Source organism: Molothrus ater, chromosome 16, assembly GCF_012460135.2.
Source record: "Molothrus ater isolate BHLD 08-10-18 breed brown headed cowbird chromosome 16, BPBGC_Mater_1.1, whole genome shotgun sequence".
Classification (NCBI taxonomy): Eukaryota; Metazoa; Chordata; class Aves; order Passeriformes; family Icteridae; genus Molothrus; species Molothrus ater.
The window spans coordinates 53,835-78,009 of record NC_050493.2 but is presented as its reverse complement, the minus strand read 5'-3'; the positions used below and the strand labels follow the sequence as shown (position 1 = coordinate 78,009).

Sequence of the window (24,175 nt, the reverse complement as noted above, 5' to 3'; positions counted from 1 at the left end):
AGAGCTTTATTGAAACAAAGTAAACTGGCACTTTGCTGGAATTGAATGTAATATTCTTAAGCTGCCTGAGAGGCAAGCAGTCCTTAAAACACATTTCTAGCAGCAGCAGCAGCCTTATTTTGAGTGGGAAGAAATAGTTTTCTTGTTCTTTTGCCTAAGAAACAATCACACTCAGGCCCCTAGAATATGAAAGTTCATTCAGCATTGTTTAGAATTTTTAAGTCAGCTTTGGATCTGGTGCACCAATATGGAAAATAAAACAGAAATATGAAAATAAGGAAAATTCTCTATACAGCAGATCTGTACTAGAGTTGGTACAATCCGCAGTATCAGTACAGACTGGGTGATAGATGGATTTACTGCAGCATTGCAGAAAACTTGGGCATACTGGTGGGTGAAAACCTGAATTTGAGCCAGCAATACTTGAAGACTAGAAAGCCAGTTATCCAGGACTGCAGCAAAAGATGCATGTCCAGCAGGTCAAGGGAAGTGATTCTCCCCCTCAACTCTATTCTCATTAAATCCCCCCTGGAATGCTGCATTCAGCTCTGGGTTTCCCAGTACAAGACCTGTGAGAGTGGGTCCAGAGGAGAGACACAAAAATGGCCTGCAGGCTAGAACACCTCTCCTGTGAAGACAGGCTGAGACAGTTGGGATTGTTAGGCCAGGAGAAGACAGCCCTAGGGCCGACTGCATTTCCAGTGCTTAAAAAGCCTTATGAGAAAGATGAAAAAAGACTTTTTTACCAGGGCTCATGGTGACAGGACAAGGGGAGAGGTTTTTAAACTGAAAGAGGCTAGCTTTAGATTGGATATAATGATGAGCATATTCTTTACCGTTAAGGTGGTGAGACACCTGGCACAGGTTGTCCAGAGAAGCTGTGGTTATTCCATCACTGGAAGTGTCCAAGGCCATATTGGACAGGGCTTGGAGCAGCCTGGGACAGTGGAAGGTGTCCATGGCAGGGGTTTGAATGAGATGATCTTTAGGATCCCTTCCAACCAAACCCACTCTTGTGAGTCTGTGATTTCCCTTTCAGTAGAGGTGGAGGTTACAGAAGAAGCATCAAGAAAAGTGTGTTAAAATATTGCCTGATGTAATAGAATTTTCTGCTTTATGTTAGGATTGCTGGTTCAGTAAAGTGCACAAAGTTCAGTGTCCAGATCTGGCTCAGCTTTATCTTACTGCATGTGTTCCTGATGCTACATAAAATAGTTCTAAGGCTATTAATCTTGCAAGTACTTTCCCAGGAATGAATAAACTCAAATACTTCATATTAAATCGGAAATATTAACAAAATTAATGGATCCAGTATTATTTTCTAGTTGCACAGGTATTTATTTCAGCCATGTTTTTGTCTGATGGATATGGTTTCACTTACTGACTCCATTTACTGCATCAGACTGTTATCCTCTGTTGTGGACGTCTACTCCAGCACTTTGTTCTCTGGTCTGACCGACAGCAAATACTTGGGGAAGGAGTTTAAGTATGAAGCATTTATGATATCTGCTCCTGATATATTTCCCCACCTTACAGTAAAACTCAGTCTGTGAATTTTTTTCTTCAAGCCTTCATCTAGGTCATTTTATGGAAGCTACAATGACACTGTAATACCATGACTTGGTATCAGTGGCACTATCTTCTGTAAGTTTATCTAGTCCCTTTGGCATGTATTACACAAGCAGTGCTGAGTAATTTACAGAGCCTGGTTGTTCCCCACAGAATTCACTTATCTCTTTCCTACAGTTTCATATGGATGCTTTTTGCTTAGTACACATAGGCATGTGTAACATTCATGAATTACCTTCATGAAATAAGAGGGTTTTGCTTCTAAAATGTACCTTAAAGTGTGATATGACCAGTGGAAAACATCTATTTGTATTTTGGAAATTTTTCAAAATAGTTGCGCTGACATCTGGCTTTATAACTTCAAAACAATAATGCTGAATTTGAAATGAAAAAGAACTTTGTATGCACAAAGCTAGATCCAGGTGTAGGAGGGAGTACAGTGAGCAAGTGATAAAGTAGATTTTTAATTTTTTGAGCTAACACCACACTGCCTCTGAACTGTCCCTGAGCTACACAAATGGTAATGGGTGTTTCATGAACTCCAGCCTTTAAAAAATCCCATGGAGTTGGGCAAAGCAGGTGAGACCTTGCTTGTCTTCAGTCACTATTGTTTAAATGGCCATTTAAACAATATTAAAAGGAAACCACATATCTCAGATTTTAAAATTTAAAACCATACTTGAAACTGTTGTGTGAATCAGCTGCCAGCCTTTACCCTAAAAGCACAGAGATTGAAGTGTTTATGTGTGCTGGCAGATTCTGTGGGCTGGAATCTGCTACTGAGTGTTTGTTGTAACATCAGGCTACACAAAGATCATAATAGAAGGAAAATCCATCTTGAGAGAAGCTCTGCCATTGTCCGGGGATCGTGCCTTTGCTTTCTTTCAGCTTTTGAAATAAAGAGCCCTTCCCTATACTAAGAAAATTACCAAGAACCAAAAGAAAATGAAGTATCATAGGACTTTACTTACAGATTAACATTCTTAAGCACTTATGCTCAGTACGTTTGAAGCTTTGCTTAATGCATTGTTTGCCTTTTGTCATGATTGGTTCTACAGCCTACTGACACAGTTCTAGAGTACTGTTCCGCCCAACAGTTCACCTCAGTATTGCTGGTTGTAATTCAGTTTAGAGCAGCAACATTAAAATATAGTTGCTTGAACAGTCAGTCCTAAGACTTGGATCCTTTCCTCTCTGGAGGAGACAAAATAAACTGAAACAGAAAAGGACAAAAAATAGTAAAACTGGAAGTAAAATGGTTGTTGTTGATTTAAATCTTGCTAGGTTGTACTTGGCCTTTAAAAACTTCTTGCATCAGTGCACATCAGTGTGACATTTCTGCACATTTTGATTTGCTAGTTCATGTTTTCAGTACTAATTTATGGAACACAGTTAGCATCTGAAACTTCAGAAGGTTAAGGACGTTTTTCTGGAACAGGAAAAATTAAGATTAAATTCAGTTCCTAGTAAAGTACACAGGTTAATTTACACATAGGACCTCAGGATCTTCTGAACTAAGTTGAGGCGCAATGGCTTACTTTTTGCAATTGCCAGCTCTTAAGTCTTATTAATGTATTAATGATTTATTTAATAATACTCAATTCCTAGCAGTGTTTTACACCTGTTTTAATGGTATTTGATAGTAGACATTGTACATATCAATCTGTCTTTTTTCAGCTTTAAAGCACAGATCCCAGGAATTTCCTCAAACCAGGTCCCTGACACATTACCAGTTATTTAAAGTAGTCATTATGTTGCTCTTTGATCTCCATGCTTTAGGAATGACATTGAGCTAATCTTCATTTATAGAATTTTTATTGGTCTATTTCAGATTTTGCAAGAACGAGGTTCCAGGATGTGAAGACAGTATTGACCGGTGACAATTTTTTTCTTTATTCGAAGATGCAGTGAATTGTCACACTGAAGAGGCTTGGCTGCAAAAGAAAAAAATCTGATTTAGACAATTTTCTGTTGATCTGGGTTCAACCATATTTGCCTATAAGCTGGTGTCAACTTCTGGAAGCATTGCAAGATTACATAATGGGAATAGATGGTGTGGGAATGTGTGTTAAGTCTTGGTTGTAGTGCATGGTTGTGCTTTCTTGTTGGCTTATTGACACTGGTCATTTGAAAAGAAATGACCATGCACTCATATTTTCCTTGGAGACATGTAGCACTTAATGCCTGGTGCTGGATGACCCAATGTTGATCAGTTTGGAGACCTTTTCCTACTAATCATTGTAAACCTTAAAAGGACAATGTAATTGGTGCTACACACACATACACTTAAACACACACGCACACACACACACACACACACACACACACACACATGTTACAGCCCAGAAACGCAAGTATTTGGGCATATGTTGTTTCAGAATCAGTGTCAGCCCCAGTTGACTGTATTATACTGCACATTCCTTATGGTTCTGTGACATAATCTATTATGTAATAACAGCCTAGAAGATCAACTGAAACTAGCATGTGTAAAAGTTACACAACAGAGAAAAGGTTTCTCTGAAGGGTGTATATATTGACTGGATGTATAGCTTATTTCAATACCCGAAGGGAAGACTAAATTCAGAGAAAATGGCCTTCCTCTGAGTTATTCTTGATGTTCTCTCTGTTAAACAGTCTCCTGCAAAAGTTACGCTCCAGTCCTGGTCACATGCTTGAAAGTGGAATCAAAATTCAGTTAAAATGACCAACTGAACATTCTGTTTCTTTGGAGGTGTTTGTACTCATATGTGTGTTTCTGCTTCTATAAAATGCCTATAAGCATTGAACTGTGGATTAGGGTAGAGATTTTTCTAGAGCTGAAGGTTTTACAGAAATACAGCTGGCTAGTCCTAGGTCCCTATCTCTCTATGACTTGGATTAAAATCAACCTTAGTGTGAACATAAACTCCATCCAGTTGAAAAACCTGATTACTTTGGATATTCAGGATCCCTGTAATCAGCCTTTCTCTTTCTATACAGTTTCAGCTATGCAGTTAAGAACAGTGTTTGAACAGAATGTGGTGCAGCTTTGTTAGTTTGTCCTTGATAAAGGCTAATACACAAGACACACACTATGTTTTGAGCAAAATCTTTAGCACATCTTTAAAACACTTTACAAAATGGACAGTATAAAACTTGGCTTCATTGACTCATGGAACCAGTGGAAGGGAGTTTCAAAAAGCTACAAGATGGTTTTAAATTCTAAAGACATCACAGTTTTCATTCTTAGTAATTTCAGAATTTATGCATATACTGTATACTGATTTTCAAACACCCAGGGTCTACTTTATTTTTAATTATTATTTTATTTTTTAAAGGACTTCGACATTGATAAAAGTTTGGCAAAACAATTTGTAAGAAACATTTCTACTAAACAGATTAAGCAATGGGCTAAATGTTTTGTCCGTGTGCCTAATGCTTGAAAGGATTTGTAATGCATTTTGTGACTTGGATGTGGTCTGCACGGGAAGCTGCTGGCCTCTCCACAACACATACAATTTTTGTCTTTTTTTAAGAAGTTAAAACTGAATTTAATTTACTAAAACTGTAATTGTGTAGGGGGGAAATGTTTATACTTTTATACTTTTTTAGGTACCCATATTTTATCAGCTTAAATTGAGCACAGAGATGTCCCCTAAATAGTGACGGATTATCTTGTGTATCTGAAAATAAGCATAACAATTGTCTGTGTTAACTGCATATTAAAACATTTCCTCTGCTGCAGTAGTCACTGTGTTTTTAAGCAGTATGACTCCACCAAGATCTCTGAGCTCCCCGGCTCATTGCAGCCAATTGCAGCCAACCATGTTACTTGTTGTTTTCTTGATGTGCTCTACAGAGTAATTCAGCATTGATCTAAGTGGATTTTAATGCCTAAAATACCAGTTTTACACTGATCCTTCTGAATCAGCATTTCTGTTGCTTCTCTTATTAAATCCAAAAAGGACAGACTATTTAATAAAGTGAACTTTTCCTGAATGACATCGGCAAAGCATGAGTAACAAATTGAGCAAACCGAACAAATTTTGAGTATGTAAAAGAGTGTTTTTTTCTAAGTATGGGGGTTTTTCCCCAACAGAATATTTTCAGTTTTAAAACCTGCTTCTATGCTGAGATTACCTGCAGTTTAGTTTATATTGTATCCCTGCCATAGCTAATTTTAGGGAAATGAGTGTTTAATAATTTTTTGCACGTTGTTTCCAATATCTCACAAAGATTTTAGGAAGGAAAGAAAAGAAAGAACTTTAGTAGGCAGGTACCTTGTAAATTATTTTAAATACACTGTCGTTTGAGGCCACCTGAAGTAACTACTTTCCTGTTCTTGCTATTGTCATCATTGCTTTAATTTTTGTGATCATGCAGGACTTTCAGATAGATGGAAATGCTCTCTTCAGCTTTTTTCAAGGCATTAAGAATTTATCCCTAAATAAATTTTGTTTCTTTTTGTTTGACTGTTGCAGTTTCAAATAGAGTAATGCAAGGTAATTGCATTAGAGTCCAATCTCCGTGACCAGGCTTGGCAAACATTGCTTCATCTGTTAAGCTCTTGCGAGGAGGAAGCAATGTACCTATACAGTTAAAACTGGATTCCTTTGTTCTTTTTCTGCTCTTTAGAGAGTACCTACCTGAGAATTGCCTGTGACTCTGCAGAGCTGAGGGGTTCACTATCAGGCTGGAACTGCAAAGCTGTACTGCAGACTGCTTGAACTTAACTGTGGACATACACAGCTCCTCTGTTGTTTAATCAGAACAGTATTCCAGGTTAGAACTTCAGATCCTGCGCTTGAACAGATCATAGCAGAAGGAATAAAACAGGAAAGGAGAGAGATGGAATTCCTTAAAGACATTTACATGACAAACTTCTTGTAAAACTTGTTTAAAAACAGAAGTTCAAATTTGCTGTAGCAATTTCTTACTTTGAGTTAGGAGACAGCATATTCTTTGCCTTAGGTTTTCTCAGAGGCTATTTTTTCCTTTATTGGAGATGGTATTTTTATGTTACATGCTTTTTACTTCTTCAAGCAGCAGGTGAATCAGAATTTGTCTGCAATGAACAAGTAATTCTGAGGCCTCAAAGACATGGATGTCACATTGTCCATAATAACTATCCAAATGTATACTCTGAATCAGCAGCTCCCAGCCCAAAGGTTACCTGGGATTTTGTCCTATTTACTGTGGGATTTCCATGGATTACAGTTAATTGCATGTTTTTAATCCCAAAGTAATTTAATTGTGTGTCAAAGATTTGATTGACTTTAGAAGCTTTTTTTGAATCTTTACTAAAGTTTCCATCAATACAATCGTATACTCATAAAAGTTGGAAAATGTGCTGTTTTTTTCAAACTCAGATTTCTTGTATTGATAAAAGTTCCTTTCATCCTTCATTGTAGCATTAGGAGAAGATATTTCTTAAAAAATGAAGCTCAGTGAATCCATCTGACTTTTTTGGTTTGAGATTTTCTTTAGACACTAGCTGTGTAGCTCCATTTCTAGCAATGTGAATGCACAGTTATGATTGATTAGAAACAAGACTATTTCCTGCAGATTCAAAAATGGAATCAATCTCCTCTTTTTCTGAGAGAGGGGTATTTTTGGTTTCTTTTTTTTTCAGGAGAAAAATGAAAACTGGCAGATTAAACAAAAGATGACTTAGTTGCAGGCATGCAACTAAGGGAACAAGTCTGCTGAGTATGGTGTTAACACTATCAGAAAAGTGGTTCTCATAACAGAACGCTATTCTGTGAATGTCTGTTGAAGTTGTTGAGAGTTGTCAGTCTCTGTTTAAGCTGTAGAGAGCTCCCACCAGCAAATTAACACACATTAGTTACAAATTTTATTAATATTACAAAAATGAACTTGGAGTGCAAAAATGCAATAGTATCTGGTTCAGTGGAATTAAGTAGAATCCAGATAATAATTACCCAGGTATACTGGAATGTATTCCTTGGGAAATACTGGGAGAAGAGTGAACTTCTTCTGGGCTTTTCGAGGAAGATGGAAGTCAAATGAAAGCCTGAAGTCTGGGGTTTTGTTCCCTTAAGATGTGATAAAATCAGAAAGTGCCATTCTCCTATTTTTTATTCTCTCTCACCTCATCAAAAGTTTCAAGTTCTTCAAATTAACTTTTTCGATCAGCCCTTGAGCTGTAGGTCTTTGAAAAGAGATGAAATTTTGTTATGCCTTTAACAGTGTCTGTTATCTTAAGAGAGTAAGGTTAAAACTTGAGTTGTCATTGGAGAAGTGTCTTTTCTAATCCAACAGTTTTGAAATACTTAAGCCTAAGGATGATGCCTGTTACTTTGTTGTAATTTAGACTGCAGCTGTCTCCAGTTTTGAGGACAATCTTGGGATCTTACATGGGGCTTTGTGTAGAATTAGTGATTGTTTAAATAGTATGAATATTCAGTTTAAAAAAAACCCCGAAAGGCTCTCTGAACTCAGTCATGCAAGTTTTCCTTTGTTTCACAAAAATCAGGAGCTGTCTTTAAAGGCCTCTTAATGCACAGAGGCTTTAAAGGGCTAAATAGATCTTGTCCAGTTTGCCTAAATGACTTTCAGAAGGAGCTCTCCATTTTCAGAGCAGAAATGCTAAGGGCTAAAATGCTTTCCAGGGCTAGTTTGAGGTTCCAGAGACATACAATATCTAAAAAACAACTAGTCTGTTTTCCTTTCAACTCATGGACTCTGAAATAATTTTTACAGATGTCTGAACCAATTGCAGATCTAAGTGTTCCTATATGGCTTGGATTTTCAGTATCCAGATTGGATAAGGGCACACTAGAGAAGGCAGTACACCTACCCTCCACTTCATTATTACCTTGGCTGAAATCTATCGACTTTTATGAACAGCACTGGCAATAGAGAAGCTTTGAGGAAGATTCTGCCCCAGGAAATTGTCACAGAATATTTCTTTGCAACTTAGTTGGCCTTTACTTTAGTGATGTCTACCAAGGCATAAACTTCTCAAAAGTTCAGTGAGTAGATACTGCTGCCAATATAGCTTTCTAGAGGCATCAGATGGTTCTCTTCAGGATGTTGTGTCTTAGTAAGTACTATAATGAGAGAAACTTTTTTTAAAGGTATTTTGCTACTTTGGGGGTGAGTGGAAGGGGAAGAGGTTCTGTGACAGTGCTCTCCTTGCCTTAGAAAGCTGAGCCTGAATTTTGATCTAAGACCTGTTGTGATTTTGAGGCCTCGTCATCTGAAATGAGTGAAGAGTAAATGTATTTATTATGTACACGATTCTTGCTACTCTTGAAGATTTTCCAAAAGCTTATGCACAACTTTACTCACATTAACTTGGCTCATGTGTACTTGCTAGAATGAAGAAAGTGCCAAGGTGCTTGTAAAAGGAATGTTACCAACCTCTCTACTGGAACTGAAACAAGATCATCAAACAGAAGGAGTATCAAATGGCAGCTTTTTCCACCTGCTTCTGCCCTTATCCTTACCTCAACTTAGCTATGAGAAATCAACTTCCTATGCACTCTTTAGGATCACCTACCCAATTCAACAAATGTTCTTTTTTTTTAAGCTTTTCCTCCAAATCACTGGTCTCAGAATTAGTTGGGCATCACCTGTTTGTGCTTATAACCAAGTGGCCATACTGGCAACGTGTTATTTCCTGGATAGTGGATTAGCAATAACACTTTATTTTGTATCTGAAGTGTTCTTACTGCAGCAAAATTTGAGTTATGATTGGTTTTAATGCATTTGCATTAACCAAAACTCATAGCACAGACACAGACAAGAAACTGAATTCAGGGAAATTTCCCTGGAAAAATATCTGCTAGGGCTTCCCAAATAATTTGAAGATGGTTACAGTTAACCATCACTTTCAAAACAAATGAAATGTGTATGGGTATTTTTTTAACTTCCTTTTCATAACACTAGTGTATTGTAAACTGCATGGAATAAACCTGGTTTTTCCCTTTTAAAGTGTGATGTCTTACATCTGTCTTTTCTAAATGCACTAGTTGATATTAATAGTGTCATATCCTGTGAGAATTCCTAGTTAAGCACTTCAGATGTAAAATGTAGTTACATATTTGTGTAGTGATTCAAAGCATTAATGCTTTCTCCTTTGTAAAGGAGAAGTATCCTTTACTGCTGCCCCAAAAAACTTTGTCATGAAAAAGTTAAGTCTATTCAGATATATATCAGTTGGGAAATTATTTTCCTTTGCAGTTGCTGTGACATGCTGATTATTGTAGGAGGAAGTAGTTGTCTCTTTTATGGATATATAATCACATGAAAAAGTTTCAAGTAATCACTTTGCTTACCTTTTCTTTTGTACAACTCAAAAACCACCCTGCCTAACATCAAAGATCCTAGAATCCCCTACTTTGCTTTTTAATATAATTGCTTCCTTTGGTTGAAAAACTAAGCTAATGGAAATTGATGCTTTGTAATAAGGCAAACATATAAGTTGCAAAGATAGAAATGGCTGAAGGAAGTAAATTATTTAACTACAAAGTACAGGTTGTTGAAATTATCCAGGAAATTTGACAGCTGTGTCCTCTATAACTATAGAAAAGTTTATAATTGAATATTAGTATTGAGAAGACCACTGGGCAGCTCTTATTTGCTGAACTGCTCATAAGAATTTGAGAAGCTAGGACCCATGATTTTTAAATTCCTAAAGGCTCTGTAGTTACAAATGAAGTGAATTTCATCTTAACAGTTTAGTCGGTTTTAAGTGCAAAGCACATTCTATTATTTCCTTGTATATCCAGCAACATCAGTAAAATTGTTATTTTACAAAACCAATTTGCTGCATTTAATTGCACTTAAATTTTTCTAAAATAAGTGCTAAGAACAAACACTGCTGTAGTAATCAAGTACAGCAATTACAGTAATTAAGTAATCAGTGTGTGCATCTGTATTTTCATCAGACTGTCCTACTAAAAGTATTGATATTTTAGAGTCAGCCAGCATGACTTTCAACCCAAATTCCTATTCTACATCTGTTGCTGCAAATGTTTTCACCATTTAGGAAAAATGAGAGCACAAAAGGGACAAGTGTCTACCTTGAACTAGAAACCAGGTTATAAAGGGGACACAAATGACCAAGTCATTAGCAGCGTGTTTGGATATTTTATAACATCTAGGGTTCATTTGGCACTAGTTTTCCTTTCAGTGGGAAGTTTAACTTCAGAAAGATGAAAATGATCCTGCAAATTCTCCTTTTAGGGTGCTGTTCATCTTCCATGTGCTGAAATCTTGCCTGATAGTCATATACACATAGCCCAGATATATATATGACATTCTCAGAGACTGTAATGTGTACAATTTCATGAGAGAGATCCTGTAAGGCAGGTGTTAACAGCTTCCACTGCTTTTCGTAATGCCACTGGACTTGTATGGAAAGTTACACAGGGGAGTATGTGTTTTTCCTCGTCTACAGTGGGTATTTGCTACTGGTGAAAGGTTTCTTAGGTAGAGTGATATTCAGCATGTATTTTGATTAGGGCTGATTGGAATCTAGGTGATTATTATTGAAATAGTCAATTCTGGAGTTCTGAAGAAATAATTTTGAACTTTATTACTACACAGAACATTGTTCAAGTAACATTGACACAGACTAGCACAAGGCATAGCTAGGCAGCGGTTTCAGGACTAAAAATTCCTCAGTTTCATTAAGAAAGACGTTCAAGATGAGAATAGAATGTGATTCGTACTCGCCATTAAAAATGCGTCGTGTCCGTCCCCCCCCTCCCAAGGAAAGGAAAGGAAAGGAAACCAAACCAAACCAACAAAGCAATGGGAAACAAAACCCAGGTCATAAATCCCGTAAAGGTCAGTGAAACTAGCGCGGGATGGAGGCGAACTGAAGACCGCCTTCCGTGCCGCCTACCGGCTCTCTGATAGGCCCCTCCGCAGCCGCGGGAGCCCCTCAGAGCCGCGGCCCCTCCTCCAATCAGGCTCGGCTGGCACAGGGGGCGGGGCTCGGCCCGGCTCGAGTGCGGCCCGCCAGACCTGCGCGCGCCCGTCGACGGACCAGGTGTTCTTAAGTCGCAGGCGGCTCCCACGGCGCCAGAGGTAAAAATTGATTCAGCTTTCCCCCGGAGCTGGCGGGAGCGAGAGGCACGAGGAAGTTCTCGGCTTTGGGGTAGCCCCGCGTGGAGTTTTTCTGGTGCTTCATACTCAGGCATTGTTGGGGGCACCTCTGGGTCCTGTCTCGCGGGGATGCGTAACGCGTGACGATAGGATCACAGACGGATCGGGCCGAGGGACAGAATAGCGCTTTCGCGCTCCGCGCCGAGGCGAGAGGGAGGGAAACTCCGGAGTGGAGACAAAGCAGCGGGAGCGGGAACATCCGGGTCACTCGCGCGGCCTCGATCCGGGACACGCGCGGCGGCGGCGGCTCTCGGTGAGGCCTGGCCGGGAGTGGGGCCGGGGTGGCCCCGGGGTCGGGGAGCGGAGCGGGGCTGGGCCGGGCCGGGCCGGGCTGGCGCCCCTCACCTGCGACGGGGCGGGACGGGACTGGCGGCCACGGGCGTGCGGGCCTGTTGGCTCCTGCCTTGTGGCTGGGCCGCCGGCGCAGCACTGTCCGCCTGAGGCTCTGAGCACCCCGCAGGTCTCGGTGGTGGCGGGCGGAGGTCACCGAGCAGGGCGTGGAACCGCTTGGCCTGCGCGAGCCGGTCCCGCCCCGCCGAGTATATGCCCGGGAACGTCGGGCGGGCCCGCGGTGCCCCGTGCAGGCCTTGGGCGCTGCCCCGGCCCCTCGCGGGGCTGACGGGACCAGCGGCCCTCCGCGGTGGCGGGCGGTGCTCGGCCCTGTCCGGGTACTTGGCCGTCCGAACACGGAGTGCGGCATCTTCTGTTGTTTTACGTGCGACTCCGGTCGACGCTCGGCCTCTTATACCTTTCTTTTGCCGCAAGCAGAGGAGACTTTCTATCCTAGTCCAGAGTTAGTGTGCTTTGATTAAAGCTCAGACCGTGGCTTTCTCCACCCTTCTGAAAAATAAAGTTCGTATAGTTCAGGGCGAACTACTTCGATAATAATGTCTTTCTATGTTAGTATTTAACCTGTAAAGTAAAAATGTGAGGCTAGCAATCTTAACGTTTTGGGGTCTTTTTTCTTGCTGCTTGGAACCAATAAGTCGTACTGAAATTCTTGAACCTCAAAGAGCATATTGCTGATGTGTTTAGAGAGTTGTTTGTGGTACGGGATTCTTTGCAAGACGAGCATTTTGTATGTGAAAGTAGGTTGTTCCACCCCATCAGAACGTGTAAATGGGTAAGATATTCTGTAATGAGGCACAAAAGTTTGCGTCTATGATGAGCATAATGGTTTTATTCTGTCCTTTTTCTAACGTAGGCAGTAACAGCAGCAAAGGCAAGCTGCTGAGTAAATTTGGAAGTTTCTGTTAACTTTGAGTTGATGGCAGTAAAAGGGACATTACTACCTCTTAATGGCAGGGGGGAATTTGGGGGATTAAACTCAAAACGTGAAGACTGGTGGCTTCGACTTTTGTGGTATGTGCAAAAATAGGATTGAATAGACTTCCTCTGGTGCAGAATTCTTTCTGGTAATGTAGTACATTAATAGATAGGGATATAGAGAATTCATATTGACAGTTTGTTAGCAGATTTTTTTTGAGGGGATGCTTAACTAATGGGATCTTAGTTTGTGAAATGAGATTTCAGTCTTCTTGTTTAATATTTTCTAATAGACTGATGAGGTTCTAGATGCTTGTCTGTTCTCTTCGATGTAACTGAAGTCTGGAAACCAGATATGTGAAGCCTGTCGTCTCTCATGTGCACTGAAATTTTTTCAGAGTTTAACTAAAACAAATGCCTCAAGATTTGGAAACCTATTTGTAGAGCATTAGAAAAATCTTTATTGTATTAGGGCACAGTATAGTGTGTAACAAAAGTAAGTAGGATGCATGGTCTGAAAACTCGGGATTTTTTTTTTCAATTACTTGAAAAGTTACTGATGTTCTGCAGAAGATCCACTGTTTATTTACCCGGTGAGAAACTGGCGTTTCCCTTGAGGTTGTAAATAATTGGTTGTTAGCCACAGGAAATGGAATAAATGTGTAATGCCAACCTTTTGGCAGAAAAGGTAGTTGAGTTTGGTGAACTATGTAAGAATATTTGGATGGTTTATAAGCAAATACGGTTTTCTCAGCCTATGATGGGAAGGTTAGTATTAGTACAGTGGACTACCAGGTACCAAGAGCACAGCTGAAATTCTGCTGTATATGCCGTTCATTTACATCTCTTAAAACATATTAAAACTTGCTCACAACCTACTAAAACTTGCTGCCTGTATAATTTGGTTAAGGAAGAGATTTTTTGTTGCCTTTGGTTTTTGGTGGTTTTTTTTTTTTTTCAGTTTTGCTGGTATTTTTTTTCAATGGCTCTGCATTTCCTGCTTGTGAACAGATTAAAATCTGAAGTCATGTGTACACATTCACTAAGTCCTGCAAGTCTTCTGCCATAATTAAGATAGAGGTGTAGGTGTTGGGAATACTAGAGGAAAACTGGACTGAATGTATGACTATTTTTTGTGTGTGCATGTCCACTGAGTGTGCATTGTCCCTTTCAAAAAGCTTTATCTGACATTAATTTGGTTGCTACTTTGAAAGTGAATTAGGGAATATGGCCGTCTAGGCAAAGCGGGCTTAAAAGGTTGAAGAACAGATTTAAAATACATAGTGTCCTAGGAACTGCATACATTGCTTAGTCTGGTGTTTTTAAAGATCTACAGTTCATATGCTTATAATAGTAGTAGACTGCATTACTTCTTATAAGTAATCAACATATTGAGTGAAATTCTGCATAATTCTTAACCAGTGTATAAGAGTTTGTTTTAATAGAGTTGAAACAGCACTTTCAGTCACTCTGTGAACTTGTTAAGTGGAAGCATTCTACTCTTCGGCTGTCAAAAAGGTTTACGAGGTATATGTGGATTTGAGAACAAATTGGCCTGACTTCTCCCATTGCCAATTATCATCTCTTATTTAAAATGTGTGAAAGTGCAGTTGTAAGAAGGATTAAAAACCTTCATTGGAATTTGAACATGTGGCTAGTGAAACCCTGAGTTTAGATACAGTTTGACAATGAAAAATAAACTCACTTTGAATACTGTTATGGTGAATGGAGTATCGTCCCCTGAATTTGAAAGCACCACTCGTGCAATCATCCTGTTTAGAACTGTTGTTCTGTGTCATGCAGTAGTGAATGACCTGTGCTCTGCATATTTTTTCTGTAGTTGTGGTCACCATGCTTGGCTACTACTAAGGCAGTGAAGGTGCAGAAATATTCTTCAGTTTATACTGGAATTTAAAATCTGTCTTGTGGAATGAGCTGCTGGCTCTTCCTTAGCTGAGCTCTGTGTTGCTGCCTGTTCCTGCTGTTGTCTAGAAATTTTATAGCCGCATCACTGCAAAACTGAGATGACTTTGTTAAATTCTATATCCCTGTGGCTTTTCTGGGGAATACTGACTTTCAGTGGAATTTACCCAAAAAGTAGTATTTCTTATTCCCATTTGCCAGAAATAGGAGTAATGCAGATAATTGCCTACAGAAGAAATTTGCCATGCCTCATGTGGTGTAGGAGGGAGATAAACAGAGTGTGTGTCAGTTGCACAAGTAGGAAGTCTGAGCACTTTTTCCATTACTAATGTTGCTTCTGTTGGGGCAATATTAGTAATGGATGGGGTTCAAATATAAAGCAGTAAGGTAAGGATGGAATTTTGTAGGTCAAGTCCAGTTACTTAGAACTTGATGGCATGGGGAAACTTGATGTTATTCCTGATGATAAATTCTGCTGGTTGTGCAGAAACACGTGTCTAGGTTATTGAAGTGAAAATGAGAGGTCAAAATTACTCTTGAGTGAGCAGGGCTAATAAACGTAATGCATTGTTTATGCTATAAGTAAAAGTATATGCTAATAGCAATTATTTTTGTTGTAGAGGGACTCTGAATATGTCTGGCATAGCTCTTAGCAGACTTGCACAGGAGAGAAAAGCCTGGAGAAAAGATCATCCATTTGTAAGTATGAAAGCTACTAAATATCTGACTCTGCAATTGTTTCAGTGTTCTGGTGATGATTTTGTCACTACCCTGATAGGATTAGTAGTGCAAAAAGAAGTAACTTTGTGTAAAGATAAAATATGTCACAAAGTATTTTAAGTACATCTTGTAAAATCCTCACCATATGTCTTATTGCCTTGATTCAGGGATTTGTAGCAGTACCTACAAAAAATCCAGATGGCACGATGAATCTAATGAACTGGGAGTGTGCTATTCCAGGAAAGAAAGGGGTAAGACTTACTGTTCTCCTGATTTCTCATTTATGGTGAAAAGTAATGTAAGTTGCCTATGCATTACATTGACAATTGAGAATTTACCTTATGTATAGTTTAATAATGAAGTTTGTGTCCTGCTGCTACTTTAGAATAAAAAGTGCTGTGGGCTAGGAATATTGGACAAAGTATAGTGTAAGCCTGTTCAACTCTTGGCACTTGGCACCTGAAGAATACAAGTTTTCAGAGGAGTGTTTAAGAATCTTGTACTGAAACTGGAGGTTGTCTTCTGCTTCTTCTTGCTTCTTCTGAAATTATTTGGGGATTTTAATTCTTTCTTCTGGGTCTTCAGTGTGGGACTTTTTTGCCTTGCCTTTTCTACTGCCTTTTGCCAATTTGCCTAAATACCCTTGATGATCTTGTTTTGTAGATTCTCAGAAGAGTCTGTGTGTAGGCAAGACGTGCAGGGTCTGTGATGCTGCCCTAGTTGAATGCTGGACATAATATTGCTGTTAGAGTTACAACTTAGTTTTGGTAGTAATGCTCTGGGCTCAGCATTAGTTAGTTCTTAAAAAAGCAAAAACAAATATTGTAACACAGTCTAAGGAAAAACTCATCCCCTTACCTTCTGCCTGAACAAGATTATTCCTCATAACAGTTTATGTACCTTATGGAGATGTCGCTTGTAAATACTTAGGTAAAATTTATATGCCGTACAAAATCTTCATGGCGTCGCTTTGAAGTTTTGTAAACCGCAAAATGGAGCGAACAAGGCCTTAAAGCTTGCTTCATGTGTACCAGAAAATGTGTCACACCCGGAAAAGATCAGTTAGGCTGATGTGATTCCTGCTAATAAAAAAATTATATTTAACAAGAAGCAGCATGACTTATTCATCTCTATCAGACCAAGCAGTTGCTTTCTATTCCCTTTGTGTTTGGAGGCATCCTATACTGCAGCTGCTTTCCCTGAGACGAGTAGTTGAAAACACCAGAATGCTTTCTTGTCAGCCAGATTAAATATTGAAGTGGCGTTAGTCCTGGATGGGATACTCTGTTCACTTATTTGACAGCAAATCACTTGTTAACTACCTAAAATTTGACTCAAAAAACATCTGCAACTAGTCCCATAATGCAATATGGTCTCGATGATACTGCTGTCATACTGTTAGCCTTAGTAGGGCTTCTGAATGTCTGCTATCTTTCACCCATAAGGTATGTCGCTGTATCAGAAAAATGATAAAAACTTTGCCAACTGTTCTGTTCTTCTGTGTAAATTATTAAAAGTTGTTTGTCTTCCTGTGTGACTGAAAGCAAACAAAAATTTTATTCATCAAAAAGCTCCTATTTTCTAAAAAGGAACTCCTCTGAGAAGGTATGGAGAATGGATTTTTCTAGTTGTTGACAACTGGCTGCAGCGATTTAGAATGAGTTCTTTAAATACACTACAGCAAATAGAATAAAATTCATTCACTTCTGGAAGTGTGTTATCTTATTAATTCCTAGCATGTTTTTCTTCCTTTTCTAGCTTGAGACTTTGCGTAATGAATACCAATGACAATGAAGTGATTTCTCTCTTTTCATGTAGGTTTTTTGGATGTTTTGGTTTTCATTCAGCTAAAAATCACATAGTTCAGATAGGAAATAATAAAGAATTTCCTTCTAAGGTGGTCTTCAAGCATGTCTGTCTGTGAGGATAAGATTTGATCAGTTTTGCTTTTAAGATGTGAGACCATCTTTACTCCAGTTGTTTTAAAAAAATCACCCCAACATTTACTTTCATTGCAGTGTTTCCATAGCAAGGGGAAGTTACAGAGAAGTAGCAGAGAAATAAATTTTATAGCTATAAGAATCTTTTCTACATTTCTACACTTATTAGCAGAACTCAGTTTGTCAGAAGATGGGCTTTTTTCTTTATGTGTTTTGTATATTTGAGACAGTCTTTTTCTCTATTGCTAGATGTTTTTTTCTTGTTTGTATGACACTTTTGAATAGTGCTGTCCTATTTGGCTTGCTCTCTGTCATGGAAGCTGCTCCTATTAGTGTCCTTCCCAGTGCTGGGTAGGGATAAAGAGCCTCTTGAAATTTCTTGTAATACAGAAAGATGGAATCTGTGAGACTACATTCTACCAAACGCAGACAGGGTTAGTTTAGACTAGTGAATCTCATTAACTGTAGCAGTAATACAGTTCTGTCCACATTTTTAGTTCATTTATGGTTTTATTAACCACATTCTCATAAGGCATGAGAGAAGCCATTTACATTCCCATGCTTAAGGGATGTGTCCTTCTCCTATCTTCTCAGACTTTAGTGAGGGTACAACAGCCCCTTCCTCGTTGTACATGTATAGTGTAAAACTTCAGCAGTATCCTGTTCTTACATAGTGTGAAAATTTTACTTTTATATGGAATTACTGGTGGTGACCCTGACTGTGTTGATGAGTTGGCATCACTTAGTAGCTGAAGAAAGAAACCCCTTCTTTCCACTTCAGCTTCTTCTACAGGTAGAATAGCTTACCATAGTCTAGACAGTGTGCTACAGTGCAGGACAGCTATTTTCTGCCATTTAGCAGAAGAATGTCTTGTGCTTTGCCTGAGAAGCTGTATTCTTGGTAAGCTTTTTTCCACAATTTTGACTTTTCCTTTCTGTAACCAAAATTCTACATTAACTCTTGGTAGACACCATGGGAAGGAGGCTTATTTAAACTACGGATGCTTTTCAAGGATGACTACCCTTCTTCACCCCCAAAATGTAAGTAAAATTACCACAGGTAATTAAAAATCACAGGTTTATTAGAACAGTGTTGAATTAATCCATGAGGTTCTTACAAATGGTTATTACTTTCCTGCAGTTTTGTTTGATTTTGTTGTTTTTTTTTTTAAAGATACATTGCCTTTTCTTTTTCCCCACCCACTTGCATTTCATCACAGAAAGTTGTGATGAAATCAGCTAAGTGCTTGATATATCTGAATTGGGAGGGGAGGGAGATTGGTTCCCTCAAAGTGTGGCGAAAGCATCACTTGAAATGCTCACTACATTATCAGCTGTCCTTAGAAACTAATACGTAGGCAAGCTTAGACTAAATCCCTATGTTCTTGCTGTTAAGTTGGTCTTCTAAGCTGAGAACTCAGAAGACAGGAACTTGGAAAAAAGGACCTCAATAACTTGAAACTTTTAATCAACTTGCTCTAAAATATGAATCTGTTCTTTTTCTGCTACCATGTATAACTTAGATCTTCAGGTACCTAGTCTCCTTAAGTTTTTGAACTGAATTTTCCTTATATCATCTCAAACTTCACCTATTATAGAAACTTGAAAACATCTATTCCATTGCATGGTTTCTTGGTTCTTGAATTGGCTACCTAGTCTTGTAATTTAAACTTGGTTCCTTTTGTTCAGTGCATCTTGATTTCATATAGGAAAATATGAAACTGAAAAAAATGCTAAGAACTTAAAGTCTTCTTCGTATGAAACTTTCATTATTTTAAAGTGAGGAGAGAAAAAATGAGTGAAGGGTAGTATCTTTCCGTTATGTAGTAGTATGTAAAGCTGAAAAGACAGAATTGTTTTTAAAAGGGTTTCAAGACCTTTTAAAAGGTCTTTATCACAAAGCTACTATGAATTACTTTGTATGTTTCCATTCCTAAACCAAAAGATTACCAGTCAAAAAGACAATGTTGGATTGCCTGGATTGATATCACAGATGTGATGGAGTTCATGTTTTAGGTGCGGGCTGAGCCAAGAAGAAAACTGGTATTAATAGCTCCAGAAAATGGTGGGGTTTTATTTGTGACTCTTTTGCCAGTGTTGGTTTGGGGATTTTTGGGTTTTGTTTTCCCCCAGCTGATCTAACCCAACTCTCTGATCTTCCTCTTAGCACTGTATGCAAGTAATTTCCTCTTCTTTATCAGGTAAATTTGAACCACCGTTATTCCACCCAAACGTGTATCCTTCAGGCACCGTGTGTCTCTCCATCTTAGAGGAGGATAAGGACTGGCGGCCAGCAATCACAATTAAACAGGTCATTAGTTGTACTTGGACATATTCTTAACACTTCTGCTTTGCTTGCTTATCTGATGCAAGTATAAGATGTTCACTGTGTGTACCTAAATTGGTTTCCAAGGGTTTTTCACTGAATCTCTATTAGTAATACCCATAATATATGCCTGTTACTTCTATTCCTTTTTCCATAGATCTTGTTAGGCATACAAGAACTTCTAAATGAACCAAATATTCAAGACCCAGCTCAAGCAGAGGCTTACACAATTTACTGGTAAGTGTCTTTGCATATGAGCCTGAAAGTTGTCATGTTGCTTACAGGTGTCTGTTACTTGTAGTATAACATGCAAATGTTTTTACAAATGACATGGGGAATTTTCTTACCTTCATTACTCTATTCTGTGGAGATGTCTAGATTGTGCTAAACTTGAACAAAATGGTAGCTGCATGGCTGTTAGGCTAGTGGAGCTTTTAATAGCAAAGCAGCAGCAATAAGATGTGAAGGCTCCTTATATCAAGATTTTCATCCTGGTTCTAGACTAACACACAGTCCGTTCCCTTAAAGGCCAAATAGTAACAATGTGGTGTAATGGTATCACGAGACCAGGAGGAGAGGAGACTGAATTAGGTGACAATTCACATTTGTCAGTACAGGAGTAACTTACTTCTGCCCAGTGGTGCACACCTGTAAGAACTTGTGCCTGAAGGACAAAGGAGAGCTGTGGTCACTATAGGAAACATGGCATCTTGGGAAAACTACATTTTCCAGAACAGTAGGTTGAAAAGTACAGAATGCCTGTAGCTTTAGCAGAATGAAGTTTGCATTGATTAGGAAAGGAGATAATTTGTGAGCTAAAGAGACTTTTTGGGTTTCTTTGTTAGTTTGTTAGGTTTTTTTTAGGCTTAGTCTTAAAAGTTTTTCCACCATTAAAAGTGAATATCTGTTCTATAATCTTTAGGGAAGCAAAACATTTAAAACAAATGCTTTTGGCACTGGTAGCAACTGAAATAATAACCAAGGTGGAATTGTGGAATTACAATTCTGGACAGAAGAGGCCTCCAGGAGAGTGCCAAGTTTGAAAAATAACATTTTATGTGACTGTACTTGCAAGCTATGTTAAATGTTTTTTTTTACGGTCCTAGTGAAAAGGAAACATAGGGATGGATAGTGGGTTTTGCATTTAATTAATGGCTTCACTCAGTGTTATTTTTTTAAAGTGCTTACCTAAGGCTTGATGGAGTGCATATGGAAGACAGTTGCAGGAGCCAGGAATGATGAAGAAGGCCTCAATAATATACTTCTATACATGCATAGATAGTCTGTGTTTTATTCTTTTTAATCACCTCCCACGTGCATGTATATACAAAACCAGTCTTGGCTAGTCTTGTTTCTGTTTAAAGTGCTTCTAGGGGGAAAAAATACCTGTTTAGCTTAAAATATTACAAGATTTTTGTTACTTCAAGTATGTATAGTCTCCCACTTATGCTTTTCATGTTTCTTGGACATGCAGAGTATTTCAGATTATTATTCTGCAGTCTGAGAGTGTCTCTCGCTACTTAGTGAATATCTGGTAGAAGTTAAACAGAGCAGGATTTTGCACACATCTGTAATGTTGGCATAGTTGATAAATACTGCAGTAGATGCACCATTGTACATAGAGGTCTTTTAGTCAAGTTGTTAAAGAATAAACATTCAGAATAAGAATACATATTCTCAGGATTCCTTTGGTACTGTCGTTCAGTAACTTTAGCACTCCTAAGGTGCTAGCCTACTTCCTACTCTTTGCTGTAGGCATTCAGGGTCTCCTATGGAAGGCATTCTTCTGTGTGGATTCTGTGGGTGCCAGACTTAACAGCTAGGCTATGTTCTCATGTGGCAATGCAATATAACTTTGAGGAAAAAATGTAGAATAAATCTCTAAATGTAGAATGTGAATCTCTTCATGAGAAGAGACTGTCTTCAGTCTCTTTGCTAGCAATTGTTCATTGCATGTGACCACAATTGGTTTCATTTCTTCCCCCCAATCTGTCAGGTTCTGAGGATATAATTTGCTGCCTTTTTTTCTTTCACTGCAGCAAGCCTTTGTAGCTGAAAGTAAGTTAAATTTACTGCAAAGCTGTTTGCAAAATCTAAGCGCTCTAAACTATCTCTGGCAGAAGAGTAATGGTTACAAATTCTTGTTTAGCTCAACTCACACTTCTGACGGCTAATACAGAATGGACAACTGAATGTAAATGAATGCTTTACTGTGGTACTACTATCCTTCATTGGCACAAGAACAGAAGACAAAGAACTTACCCTTTTACATCTTGAGTCAGAGGCTTAGTGACTGGACATAGTTCCCTCATCAGTAGCAACTATGCTACACATAGCTGTGTTGAACTAGCTTTTTTCCCCCAAGTGAAGATTAGGATAAACCTAAATCTGTGAGTCAGGGTCTGTAGAGATAAAGGCTGAAATGACCACACCATTGTCATTCTCCTGTTTCTTAGGAGTGTTTCCTTTCTCTCTCCAAAGCAGTAAAGATGATAATTTAAAACCATATGAAGTCCACCAGCTATGAGTGAATTGCTCTCCTCACTTTGTACTGTTAGGGTATGGAATTTGTTATTAATGACCTCAGGTCTTAATGTGAGCGGGGAGTAGAAAAATTTGGATGAACGAGGGAATGTTTGCACATGAGGTACAGCTGGTCTTGAGAAGAGCAGGTGCAAACCCGTTTGAACAGACTGGTACAGTACAAAGTCAGTGCAATCATTTGACAACAGGTGATGGAAGTAACTAGGTGAACAGTACCATACTTGTCCGGAAAAGTCTTTAATTTATTGTAGCGTTTGCCTTCAGCAATGATTTCTGTTTCTTTTTATTATGAAACTAACGCTGTAATACAGCCTCTGATTTTTCCAGCTATAATTACCCTTTCTCTTTTCAGCCAAAACAGAGTGGAATATGAAAAGAGGGTTCGAGCACAAGCCAAGAAGTTTGCACCATCATAAGCATTTGTCATGCAGCATCTTAAAAAGGAAGGGATTGGTTTGGCAAGAACTTGTTTACAAAACTTTTGCAAAATGTAATGTTGCTATGTACAATTAATATCCACATAAGGGGAGGGGGTTGTATGTGTGCCATTTTCCATATTCGCCAGTTGTATACAGTTCTAAATTTGCTGAATTGCCCCCAGTTTTTTCATACAGGGTCTCTTCCTTCAGTCTTTTGTATTTTTGATTGTTATGTAAAACTTGCTTTTATTTTAATATTGATGTCAGTATTTCAACTGCTGTAAAATTATAAACTTTTATACTTCTATAAATTCACTAGTATCTCTAGTTACTTTGCTATCTGATGCAGGCATGCTTTAAAATGTTAGAACTATATTTAGCCTCTAGCTGGCTGTATGAAAAAAAATCATGCCCTCCACCCCCTTCCCTCCCTGAATTTGTTTTTTCTATCTTTCAGAAACTAGGTTGTTATTGCTTAAGAGCCTCTGAGATCCAAAGTTAGCCAGCATCCTTATTCTGCATCACTTTCTTTGTGTTTATATGGCATTCTGTCTGTGTTGCTGTTTAGAGTAAATAAACTGTTTATATAAAGGGCTTTGTTTCATTTATCTTCATTAAAATTATTAAAAGACGGCCATTTAAACGGCTCTGAACACAATTCAGTGCAAGTTGTTTTCAAGGCCTGTGATGCTGCGTTTGCCTTTGGTTTAGATGTTGGCTTCATTTGTTTTGCCGGTCCCTGACCTGGAACAGGTACGTGGCTCGTCCTTGGGCCATGTGTGGTTACAGCAGCAAGTCAATTCTGATCAGTTCCTCAAGCAGAGATCAGTTGCTTACTGTGCAAAATGGGATCAGCATACTGGTGTGACCACGTCAATATAAAAAACGTGAGCTTTGGACTGATATGAACAATAATAGAAGTTGTCCAAGGAATGCTGAGGATTTTCAAATGGTGCTTGTTTATTATTGCTGGAAATAATTTTGTGCCTCTTTCCATATATTAATGCATATAGCTTCTAGGGAAAGGATGTGCACTATGCAATTAGAGTTTCCTTCTGTAAAGGAAATCTGTTAAATTATGTATTTTCATGTATGTCAAGCTCATATGCCCTCTATTAAACTTTCCCTGCTTTTTTAATTCTATTTTAAAGTCAAATCATTCTGCAAAACCAAAAAAAGTGAAAAGCTTTGTTCCATCTGAGCTTAGCTTCCTCAGTGGTTCTATTAAAAAAAGGCTACAGCTCAGCACTTAAGTTAATCTAAGTTATACAGCTCTATTTCCAGATCTGTTTTGCTCGTCTCCATTTGATTACTACAGCTTAATAATATAAAAGCATTCCCCCAAATTA

At 38.6% G+C, this 24,175-nt stretch overlaps 2 protein-coding genes across 3 annotated transcripts in view; both read left to right on the top strand.

Moving 5' to 3' along the window:
* Positions 1-9,507, top strand: part of KCTD5 (potassium channel tetramerization domain containing 5) — a 32,011-nt gene extending 22,504 nt beyond the window's left edge. Inside the window, exon 6 of the mRNA XM_036392331.2 lies at positions 3,401-9,507. Coding sequence (XP_036248224.1) covers positions 3,401-3,430 — 30 coding nt within the window. The 3' untranslated portion in view covers positions 3,431-9,507. The remainder of the gene's footprint in view (positions 1-3,400) is intronic.
* Positions 9,508-11,520: 2,013 nt separating this feature from the next.
* UBE2I (ubiquitin conjugating enzyme E2 I) lies at positions 11,521-23,417 on the top strand. Of its 2 annotated transcripts, none has more exons than XM_036392336.2 (7): positions 11,521-11,610; positions 15,498-15,576; positions 15,765-15,848; positions 18,506-18,578; positions 19,739-19,848; positions 20,021-20,100; positions 22,760-23,417. In XM_036392336.2, exons 2-7 carry the CDS (start codon positions 15,511-15,513, stop codon positions 22,821-22,823), a joined length of 477 nt encoding a protein of 158 aa, XP_036248229.1. In that variant the 5' UTR covers positions 11,521-11,610; positions 15,498-15,510; the 3' UTR covers positions 22,824-23,417. The 2 variants fall into 2 exon arrangements, with proteins under 2 accessions (XP_036248229.1, XP_036248228.1); XM_036392335.2 differs by lacking the exon at positions 11,521-11,610 and adding an exon at positions 11,857-11,941.
* Positions 23,418-24,175: the final 758 nt, after the last annotated feature.

Coding starts and splice junctions, on each gene's coding strand:
- UBE2I (XM_036392336.2), top strand. CDS start 15,511: ATGTCTGGCATAGCTCTTAGCAGACTTGCACAGGAGAGAAAAGCCTGG. Junction 15,577..15,764: donor GGAGAAAAGATCATCCATTT/GTAAGTATGAAA, acceptor GCCTTGATTCAG/GGATTTGTAGCAGTACCTAC. Junction 15,849..18,505: donor CTATTCCAGGAAAGAAAGGG/GTAAGACTTACT, acceptor AACTCTTGGTAG/ACACCATGGGAAGGAGGCTT.